This window comes from Mitosporidium daphniae, assembly GCF_000760515.2.
Source record: "Mitosporidium daphniae strain UGP3 chromosome Unknown contig-144, whole genome shotgun sequence".
Classification (NCBI taxonomy): Eukaryota; Fungi; Microsporidia; genus Mitosporidium; species Mitosporidium daphniae.
This window is the reverse complement of record NW_013546684.1, coordinates 1-10,291: the sequence shown is the minus strand read 5'-3', so window position 1 is coordinate 10,291 and position 10,291 is coordinate 1. Positions and strand designations below refer to the sequence as shown.

General features: G+C 40.1%; 6 protein-coding genes across 6 annotated transcripts; 4 read left to right on the top strand and 2 right to left on the bottom strand.

Moving 5' to 3' along the window:
* Positions 1-422: 422 nt before the first annotated feature.
* On the bottom strand, positions 423-809 carry DI09_144p60 (uncharacterized protein; the record flags this gene model as incomplete). Its single annotated transcript, XM_013383664.1, has 1 exon — positions 423-809. One exon carries the CDS (start codon positions 807-809, stop codon positions 423-425), a length of 387 nt encoding a protein of 128 aa, XP_013239118.1.
* Positions 810-917: 108 nt separating this feature from the next.
* On the top strand, positions 918-3,453 carry DI09_144p50 (protein transporter Sec23; the record flags this gene model as incomplete). The annotated part of the gene is made up of 4 exons (XM_013383663.1): positions 918-1,424; positions 1,479-1,898; positions 2,019-2,345; positions 2,461-3,453. 4 exons carry the CDS (start codon positions 918-920, stop codon positions 3,451-3,453), a joined length of 2,247 nt encoding a protein of 748 aa, XP_013239117.1.
* Positions 3,454-3,723: 270 nt separating this feature from the next.
* DI09_144p40 (uncharacterized protein) lies at positions 3,724-4,557 on the bottom strand (the record flags this gene model as incomplete). The annotated part of the gene is made up of 1 exon (XM_013383662.1): positions 3,724-4,557. One exon carries the CDS (start codon positions 4,555-4,557, stop codon positions 3,724-3,726), a length of 834 nt encoding a protein of 277 aa, XP_013239116.1.
* Positions 4,558-6,629: 2,072 nt separating this feature from the next.
* On the top strand, positions 6,630-7,243 carry DI09_144p30 (uncharacterized protein; the record flags this gene model as incomplete). Its single annotated transcript, XM_013383661.1, has 2 exons — positions 6,630-6,772; positions 6,802-7,243. 2 exons carry the CDS (start codon positions 6,630-6,632, stop codon positions 7,241-7,243), a joined length of 585 nt encoding a protein of 194 aa, XP_013239115.1.
* Positions 7,244-7,269: 26 nt separating this feature from the next.
* On the top strand, positions 7,270-8,545 carry DI09_144p20 (uncharacterized protein; the record flags this gene model as incomplete). Its single annotated transcript, XM_013383660.1, has 2 exons — positions 7,270-7,747; positions 7,791-8,545. The coding sequence occupies 2 exons, from the start codon at positions 7,270-7,272 to the stop codon at positions 8,543-8,545; spliced, it is 1,233 nt and encodes a 410-aa protein (XP_013239114.1).
* An 855-nt stretch (positions 8,546-9,400) lies between these two features.
* DI09_144p10 (alpha type subunit of proteasome) lies at positions 9,401-10,265 on the top strand (the record flags this gene model as incomplete). Its single annotated transcript, XM_013383659.1, has 5 exons — positions 9,401-9,479; positions 9,505-9,599; positions 9,626-9,707; positions 9,740-9,895; positions 9,925-10,265. The coding sequence occupies 5 exons, from the start codon at positions 9,401-9,403 to the stop codon at positions 10,263-10,265; spliced, it is 753 nt and encodes a 250-aa protein (XP_013239113.1).
* Positions 10,266-10,291: the final 26 nt, after the last annotated feature.

The window sequence follows — 10,291 nt, the reverse complement described above, 5'->3', positions numbered from 1 at the left end:
ATATAAGGCGTAGCTGATCATTGGTCATTTTGATTCAACCATTGATCAATTGGATCAATAGTAAAACAAAAAGGGCATTTTTATTTCCAGCCTTGGATTTTCTTTTCACTCACCATGCAAATCTTCGTCAAAACACTTACTGGGAAAACAATCACGCTAGAAGTTGAATCTTCAGACACCATTGAAAATGTAAAGCAAAAAATCCAAGACAAAGAAGGAATACCGCCTGACCAGCAACGCCTTATATTTGCTGGAAAGCAGCTGGAGGATGGAAGAACGCTCTCTGACTATAATATTCAAAAAGAGTCAACCCTCCATCTAGTGCTGAGACTGCGAGGAGGATATTGAATCCCACTGTATCACGCAAACACCTTTCCTCCCGTAGCTTCTATCCATTCAATTATGAATAAATCATAATGAAGTTAAACTCTATTAGTCACCAATGCTACGGCAATTGCAATGCCTCCATCATGAGTCAACGAGGTGACAAGTGGGAGATTTGATGGCAGATATGTAGTAACCGGAACGCAGGAGCCGTCTTGGGTAGCGGTTTCTATGTCTTTGAAAGAAAAGTTCCATTTAAGAGCCGATGAAGAGCTGAGGGCCTTGAAAGAGGCCTCCTTTAATGCAAATCTACCAGCCAGAAACGAAACACATTTAGATGAGCGTGGATCTGTGAAAGTGCTGCCAAAATATTTATATTCGTTAGCGGATAAAATCCGTTTGGCAAGCGAATGGGGGTCGAGTCGCTTGCCCACTATGCTTTCGATTCGATTGATCAGTACGCAATCTACACCGATTCCTAGCATGGTGGCGAAAAGAATAAATTTACTAAAATTTAAATGCAACTAGCAATGTTGTGGTTCGCGATTTCAATCAAATCAGAGGTAAAATTTTATCTCCTTTTATCCAATACCATGGATTTTAATTCCATAGAAGAAGTTGATGGCGTCCGTTTCTCGTGGAATTCTTGGCCAAACACAAAGGCAGAGGCTGCCAAGCTGGTGGTTCCGATTGGATGTATATTTACGCCCCTGAAAGAATCTACAGCTGTCAACGAGGACGGTACTTCAGGCGGCCCTCTGCCTCATACGCTTCTACCTTACGAGCCGGTGGTTTGTAAGTCTCCTTGTCGAGCAATTTTGAATCCATATTGTCAAGTGGATTATAGAGCTAAATTGTGGATTTGCCCAATTTGCTTGCAAAGAAATACTTTCCCACCCCATTATGCAGGTATCTCTGAAAATTCCGTGCCAATGGAGTTGCAGCCACAATCGACAAGCATTGAATATATAATCCCAAAACCCCTTCCAATTCCGCCTGTTTTCCTTTTTGTCATTGATACCTGCTTGGATTTGGAGGGGATTGTTGGGCTCAAGGAGGCTTTATTGAGGGCGATCACCTTTATACCCTCAGAGTCCTTGGTTGGATTGATAACGTTCGGTACAATGGTTTGGTTTTCATTTTCATGATCCTAGGTATACATCCATGAGCTTAGTGCAATTGAATTGCCCAAAAGCTATGTCTTCAAGGGAACAAAGGAATATCCCACCAAACAGTTGCAAGAAATGCTCTCCTTGTCATCCATAAGCGCATCTCAATATCAAAACCAGCAATCGGCTATTGGAATTAAACAACAGTCTCCTGTAAGCCAGTCGAGATTTTTGGTCCCTATAAAATCTTGCATCAACCAGCTTAGCATGCTTATCAAAAATCTCAAAAAGGATCCTTGGCCTGTGGAGTCTGATAAGCGCCCGCTAAGATCCACAGGATGTGCTCTTTCGGTTGCCGTTAGCTTATTGGAGGTTGTGGCTTCTTGCCTTACGTATAGTCTGTTGTGCCTGCTACTGGGGCGCGAATTTTATTTTTCACGGGAGGCCCATGCACCTCTGGTCCCGGTATTGTTGTTGGAGTGGAGTTGAAGGAACCGATCAGGTCGCACAATGATATCCACCAGGACCAAGCCAGTCGCTTCAAAAAAGCGATCAAGGTTTATCTTTGGCTTATTTATCGCGTAGTTTTATGATTCGCTTACAACGCGCTTAACTGGATTTGGCCACACTGTAGATATTTTTGGCGGTTGTTATGACCAAATCGGCCTTTATGAGTTGAAAAACCTTGCAAACTTTTCCGGAGGCACAATTGTAGTTTCAGACTCTTTTTGCTCGGCCATTTTTAAGCAATCTCTTTATAGGCTTTTTGAAAGGGATTCTTCTAATCAGTTTCTGAAAATGGCATTTAATGCGTCCATGGAAATCTTCATGTCCAAGGAGCTAAAGGTCTGTGGCCTTATTGGTCCTGCTGTATCTTTACAAAAAAAAGGAACCAATGTTTCTGAAATTGAGGTTGGAATTAGTGGCACAAACTCTTGGAGGCTTGGCTCAATTTCTCCCCGATCATCATATGCTATTTATTTTGACTTGTCTTCGACCCAAGTAACCCTTGACTCTTTACTTTTAGCCTTCTGCAAGTGGATCTCGCGGCTACGTTCAATTTGCAACCCTTTTTCAGCATTCAAGTGGCCAGATTCGCCTTTCAGTGACCACTATTTGTCGAACAATTGTTGAACCGATGAATCCTTATATTAAAGCATGCTTTGACCAAGAAGCTGCGGCTGTATTGATGGCTAAACTTGCTGTTTTCAAGTCCGAAAATGACGGGGATGGCCAGGACGTTCTTCGCTGGCTAGACCGGATGCTTATCCGTTTGTGCCAGCGAGTAGCCAACTTTAGAAGAGATGATCCCAATTCGTTCTCCCTGGACACACAATTCAACATTTATCCCCAGTTTATGTTCCATCTGAGACGATCTCCATTTCTGCAAGTTTTCAATGACAGTCCAGATGAGAGTGCCTATGTGAGACACTCCCTTTTGAGGGAGGATACAACCAATTCTCTTACTATGATTCAGCCCACTCTTGTTAGCTATTCTTTAGGCGCTCCACCGACCCCTGCCCTGCTTGATTCTGTATCCCTCAATCCGGATGTCATTTTATTATTGGACTCGTACTTTCACATTGTCATATATTATGGCGAAAATGTCGCTGCATGGATTAAAGAGGGATACCCGGAGCAGCCCGAATATGCCCACTTGAAGGCTTTTATTGAAGCTCCAAAGGTGGAATCAATCGAGCTCCTCAAGACCCGATTCCCGGTGCCCAGATATGTAGTGACAAGCCACGGAGAGTCTCAGGGAAGGTTTTTGCTGAGCAAATTGAACCCATCGACCACGTATTCTGGAGGTTCTTCTTCTTCGGGGCTTAGCGGCTTTTCTGGCGCATCTGGACCATTCAACCCCCACCAGTATCATTCACAACAATCGCATCCATATGGCAGCTATGGGCAAGCCCAGAACCCGCAAATCGCATCGCCTGCAATTTTTACTGACGACGTATCTTTACAAGTATTTGTTGACCATTTGAAAAAACTCGCTGTTGGTTCAGCATCTGTATGAGCAGTGTATCATTAAACTTCCAATGTTAAATTTATACTTAAATCGACATTCCATAGCACACCTGCTTGCTTTTCTGGGACACGCGCACTTGCGGATCCTATAATTGCATTGACTATGGAGTTTTTAAAACATTGTAAATATGCTAATAAATCAGAGAGAAAATATCTTCAGGATTCCGATAGGGATAACTGTAAAATCTCTTCATCATTTGTGCGTATGCTACAAAATAATTAATTTAAAACGGCAAATTTTTATTTTCAATTATGGGAATCAGTGTTTAAATAAAGGACAATGAGGAATTCCTTTTCCGTCTTCTTTTAAAAAGGCCCTTTTGCCTTTCAAAATGAAGCTACAGTTTGCCCAAATTGCAAAAAATTTGGATCCAATAAGGAGGATAATATTTACCACCAATCGGAATATCTCCATGCCGAAGCGGAGAGGGTATTTAAATAAAGCATTTAGAAATTCCGATTCTAATTCAACAACGGCACTTTTAAGGAAGATGTGCATGTAGATAAACTCAAGTCTGCTGTTATATATGTTGCTGATGTTGTTTTTTGTTGGAATGCATATTTTGGATAGCAGGCTAATGCTAGTGGAGCCTGAAAAGGTGAATGGAATCAAATAAAGTAAAACTCCAGATCCGGAAARGGTAATCGCTTCATTGATAAGATGAAACTCATTATCTCTGATGTTTGGATTAGAGACTGATGTCAGAGACAGGGTTGCATTCTTCATAGGTATGTCATAGCTTTTGATTACAAACGACGAGAAGGGGAATCCCCAGGGGATCAAGATGAGAGGCGCTGCAGGAAGTTTGGACGAAATAAACCTTGAATTCATCACTACCATATTAACGAAAAGGGAAGATATTTTGTCGTGGTTATATGGATTTTTTAAATTTAGGCAGGATCCAACCGAAAGTGGAGATCTAGCACAGTCTAAGGGATAGTCTAATTTTGAAATAAAGTTTCGATACTGGAATGCTTCATCATCTTCAACACATTCATTTGCCTTGCCGACATTTTTGGCCTTGAGAGGGCAAGGAAGGAACGAAAATGAAAACCCCAATAGAATTGATAGGAGCACCGAATGCAACATCATCTTTAAATTAAAAAAGTCATCATCTTGATCTTTAATTTTAACGTCGGATGGGCATCATTTGTTGATTTGCACTTCCTTGCTAAATATGGCCACAATGCTTTTCTTAAATATTGCTTTTTACCCGTTAACGTGAGTCGTGTGTAAAAAACAACGGCCATCAGAGCTGATTTGGTATTACCCGTCGATGGCTCCAAGTTAACACAAATGCTGGCCAATCACAGATGCGCAATTGCATTGGGGCGCTCTTCGCCGCTTGACTTGCCCCGCTCCAAAAAGGCACCGGAAAATGTGGAAGCTAGCTAGCTAGCCGATCTAAACAAGAGTCTGCTCATAGCGTGTATCCTTGGAAGAATCGAGGGGTATCTTTCAAAGCCTATTGGAAGGTTGGCGTTGTTTTTGCAGACTTTCGGGCTAGTTTAAAGTTTTAAATTTCTCAACTTCAACATCAACCAGATATGCTTAAGCACTGGTCAGTCAATCATATAAACGCGGTTGGAACTTTTTATTTTTTACAAAATTTATCTCAAGCATCATTAGGTGCCTTCTGACGCAAATGATAATGCCAATTGAAAAAATTATATTTTAAATTTCATAAGCATTCATTAGAAGCAGTTTACACACTGGCGGCCGTTTCTTTTAAAGAGGCCAATCTTTTTTGATTGAGGGATGTATTGGCTAGCTATAAGGTTGAGCCCTTGACCGAGAATGTTTGGCGTGGGCTTATCGGATGCACATATTGAGGCCCGTACATCCTTTTAATGGGCGGTGAAAAATACATTTGTTCATCTGTTTCCAAAATGACTGGGCATTTTGATACCCTGCTCGCTCATATGCTTAAAAGAGCATACTTTTTACAAATGATGCATTGAATCAATCTTCGATGGTAAAAAACATCGGAAAAAATAACAAGAACAATTACTTGCGAAATGATAAACATTTTCTTCTTCATTGGAGAAGACTGCTGATTGGAAGCGGCTTTTAAGCATTTTTATAGGCGTAAAACTTTTCATTCGCTCAAAACACAGAACCAAATGATCACCTCAAAGATTAATTGTTTGCCGAAATGTGGCCTTTTTTAATACAAGGCCGCTTATGGATGTAAATATGTGATACCAATGAACCTCATGGCTGGATGGCGGTAGGGAATTTTTTTTTTAAGCCAGACCCAGAATCATTAAACGCGGTATTATAAATACGTAAAAATAGCTTTATTGCACTTTGGACTCTTGTGAATTTTTAAGCATATTATAGCGAGGAGATGGGATCTTCAGATGGCAGTAAAAATAACATATTGGAGTAGGTGTTTAACGGCGTCCCAATTACCCAAACTGGTCTATCAGTTCTAGCAGGTCATATGCAAGATTTCCGTCTATCCCTATGTCTAAAAGTATAGGTAAACTGGCTCTTGTAAAGAAATCTCTAATCGATCGAAATTCTGTTGCAAGCAATAGGGCAGCTAATCATTTGAAACAAAACAGAACTACCAGTTAGGGAAGCATTCTCGTTTAAATTTAAATAGTTGGTAATTGCATTAAATGCGGTTTCAACCAATGACGACTCAGTGCTGTCTTCGTCTTTACAGGGAGGGGTATGGATGCCACAGTTGACGCCCTTGCTGGATGTCCCAAACTCCATTAGCGTTGAAAAAAAATCAATAAAGTTTTCTTTAAGACAAGTATAAGGCGTCCAAACAATCTTTCTCGTTCTAGGGATATTTTTGAAAATAAATACCCCTTTAATGTTGTGGCATGCCAGCTTTTCGATGTCAACGGGAAAAGAACAAAAAGCTTATCTTTTTCATTATAAGGTGACGAGTCGATTGAAAGAGGCTCAATATCTTCAGGCAAGATTTTGATAACAATTTTTTGAAAGGAGAATGCAATATCCTTACCATATGACGTTAGCGTACTATCAAAATACCCAGTCAGAGTCGTGGGAAACTATATTTTAGCCAGAAAGAGTACCAGAATGCAAGACATTTAACTGCCCAAGTGAGGTGGTTAGAAACGGAAACCTAGCAAGGAGATTCGATGAAATTGTGCATTCAATTGCCGGTTTCATTTAAAAAATTTATGTCAACAAGCCCACCACCAAATGCAAATACTTTAGTTCACTGGTCCGAAATTTTGAAAGGAATCAGAAATGGTGCCATTTATGGAGCAAAAATTAGATTTCCCCACGCATTCGTGATGTCTTTGTTGTTTAGAAGAGCGAGGTAATAAGCAATTGATTCCTATTGCATAGCGTTCGGGGGCATTTAAAATGGATTGGAGAGGCAACCTTTTCTCATAGCAGAAAACTGGCTCTCTATGTGGGATTTTACAAGTCATTCTTGTATGCCATCCAGCAATTGTGCCTTAAATTTGGCCTTCAAACCGAATCTAGATTGATTGAGTTCATATCTGGATCAACTGCCGGCATTCTAACCTTCGGCTCCTCGAAGGACCCGATAAATGTCCAGATTGTCTACTACTTGATATCGCGTGTTTCTGCTGCTTTGCTGTCCAAGTTTTTCACAAACTATGAGCACATTGCTATTTTGTCGAAAATATATGAAAGCGGCTTTCTGATATCTACCTTTCTTGTTTGGGGGTTGGTAATGCAGCTATTTAGATTTGATAGCAGACATCTACACCCATCGCTGAGGTCCTCTATGATATACTTGTACGAAGATTGCAGACTTTAATTTCAAAATAAAATTTATTTTAATCGATGCCTGACGAGTTCCACTTTCAGTCGATTGCCCAGCTTGAGGCCTCGGTGCAGTATTCACAATTGCTGGCTCACAAAAACAAGAATTCGGGTGCTCAAGAAATCAGCTCGATTGAAAACGAATTAAGGATGTGGTTTGATTACTTTGAAGACCTTCTATTTCCGCTACATTACGAATCCTCACAAAACAAGAGCTATTCTCCAACTCTTTTCCTGACGGCTTATAAATTGCTAATTCGATACGTCGATATTCTTTTGGAATTTATGCCCTATTTCTTGGAGCCATATGCTTCCTTTAGACATCATATCGATTCTCTTTTGAAATTTCCAATTGCTAAGTTTAGAGAAGATCCAACCTCCGTTTGGAGAAATTCGGTTATTTCATTGCATTTACTGAACATTTTCAAAAAGGCTATCCGTTCTTCTGCAGACAAGAAAAACTTTATCTTCAAGGATTCTTCCATTTCATCCATAAAGGGTCTGTCACTTTGTAATTTATCTTCTAGATTGGATTTTTGAAGTTCTACCGTGCAAATTTGCTCTAAATTTCTATTTGGCCGAGATCGAAGCCCATTGCAGGCTTTTTTTGAATGCATCTCCTTCTATCTATTCTGGTGAAGAGGTCACGTCTGGGGAGGAGATATTCTCATCGTTGCTTGAACAAATTCACGATTTGTTTCCTGAAATGGTGACATCTAATTTGAGTTTTCTATGCAAACCAGAGAACATTTCTCTGCATTCCTTTGCGCTTCAAGTTTTTGAGGAAAATAAAACATTTCCAGATCTTGAATATCCAAAGATCGGATATGTTCAATTCAACCTTTGTTTCCCCAAACTCGTTTCAACAATTTCTCTTTCAAAAGATGTTGATTGCATAAAGCTAGAACTAATTCTGCTTTGCATTGACTTTTTCATAATGGCATCCATATCAACATATCAAAGTWTATATGATTCAAAGGCGTCTTTGCAGAAAGAAGCAGATGCAAGGCTCCTTGAATCGCTTGTCAGATGCACATACATTTCCAAACTTGCACAATATTTAGACACCATAATAGCTAACTTGCCTCGCATTGAACTTGAGGCGCTTAAAAGGAAAAATTGGAATTATTCAAGAGAATGCACCAGGATCTTTGTGATTTCCAATGCGATTCACCTTAATTTCCTGCAAGATAGTACTTTGATAGCCCACTTTTACAGGCAAAATTTGGACAATTGCAACCTTTTTGAATACTTGTTTATTTCGATCCCATCGCTTCGTAAGATCATGTCTGGTTGACTTTTTAGATATCCTAATTGATATCATATTCTCTTTTTTAGAGGGCCTTGCAGCACAAATTAACAATTATAAGTTTTTGAATGGCTTGGACGACCCTCTATTATGCGAGCATTTTATCCGCTTAATCCAGTCTTCATTGAACATTTCCAAAATGTATTCAAAGGTTTATAGGCTTCCCTCAAGGTTTGATTAGCCTTGGAATATCATATTCTTTAGTGATGACATGCTGTTAAAAATAAGGAGATTAATCTTTCCCCGCATCAAATTGCTCTCCTACTCGTGGGATTTCTGAGCAGATCTGCTGGCGGTCAGCTCAGGCTGTACTGTGGGCCCAACCCTCGGCCGAAATTGTATCTTTCGAAGTTATCCGCGCTTTAAGGGTTAAGGGAAATCATTTTATTTGCGAATCTCATCTTAAAGGCTTAGTAATTTCTAGCAAAGAAAAGCAGCTTCCACGGTAGTATCCTTTTGAGGATGACAAATATAATCACAGCCACGTATATGTACAGAGCAATAAAAAATAGGTTTCTATAAAAATTCTTTGCCCTGCTGAGCTTTTTGAATGTTTTTGAGGCAGCTTTTACGGTGTCATCCATTTTCTTATACACACCTGAGAGCATTGATAGCCTGTTTGAGGATGAGTCTATCCTCTCGAAATTGATTTCAGAAACCTCCAGCTGGTTACTGAGCAGGCTTTGAAGCTGCAGGAGTGCATCTTGGACTTGCTCCGATTTGCGTCCATGGATATATTCCGAAAGTGACGAGGTTTGGCGCTGAACAACCCTTTTGTAAACATGAGTCTGAGAGGATGCCTCTTTGGCCATCAAATTTGAGATTTATAAATTTTAAATTTCAATGGCTACCAGTGGAAAGGGATCAGGTTATGATCATTTGATTTCCATATTCTCTCCTGAAGGTCGTCTTTATCAAGTTGGTATGTTTTGACACTATATCTTTAGAATATGCCTTTAAGGTCATTCAAAGTTCAGGGCTTACTTCTCTTGCAATCAAAGGAAAAGATTGTGTTGTTGCGGTTTCACAGAAAAAACTCCCAGTACCTTTCATACGTTTACCATTTAGGACAAAATGATCGATCCAACGACAGTTACCTCCCTTTATTTAATAACGAAAGGAACTGGGTGTGTGGTCTCTGGAATGCAAGGTACGTTCGATGTCGATTGATAATACTTTCAGCCGATGGCTTGTCTCAGATTTCAAGAGCAAGGCACGAAGCCGCCGAATTCAAATATAAAAATGGCTATGAAATGCCATGTGAGCTTTTGGTGAAAAGAATGGCGAAGCTTAACCAGGTCTCCACCCAACAGGCTGGAATGCGTCCAATGGGTGTTGGTAACCTTGTTTTAAATCTTACAGCGTAGCTATTACTTTTATTGCATTTGACGAGGAGAAAGGCCCTGTTTTGTTCAAGCTGGATCCGGCCGGCCAGATGATATCCTTTAAAGCCACTGCATCGGGGCAAAAGTCGCAGGAACTTATGCAGGAGTTAGAAACCCGACTTAAAAAGAAGCCGTTCGATGAATATTCCATGGAGGAAATAATTGAAGTTGCTATTACGGCCCTTTCTGTCGTCATATCTCATGAATTCAAACCGGATGAGATAGAGATTGGCGTTGTTTCAAAGGAATCGCCATCCTTCCAAATCTTGTCGCAGGAAAGAATCGATAACATCTTGAGTGTTCTGGCAGATAAAGATTACTAAACTTTAATACAAGATCCAATTTTTCA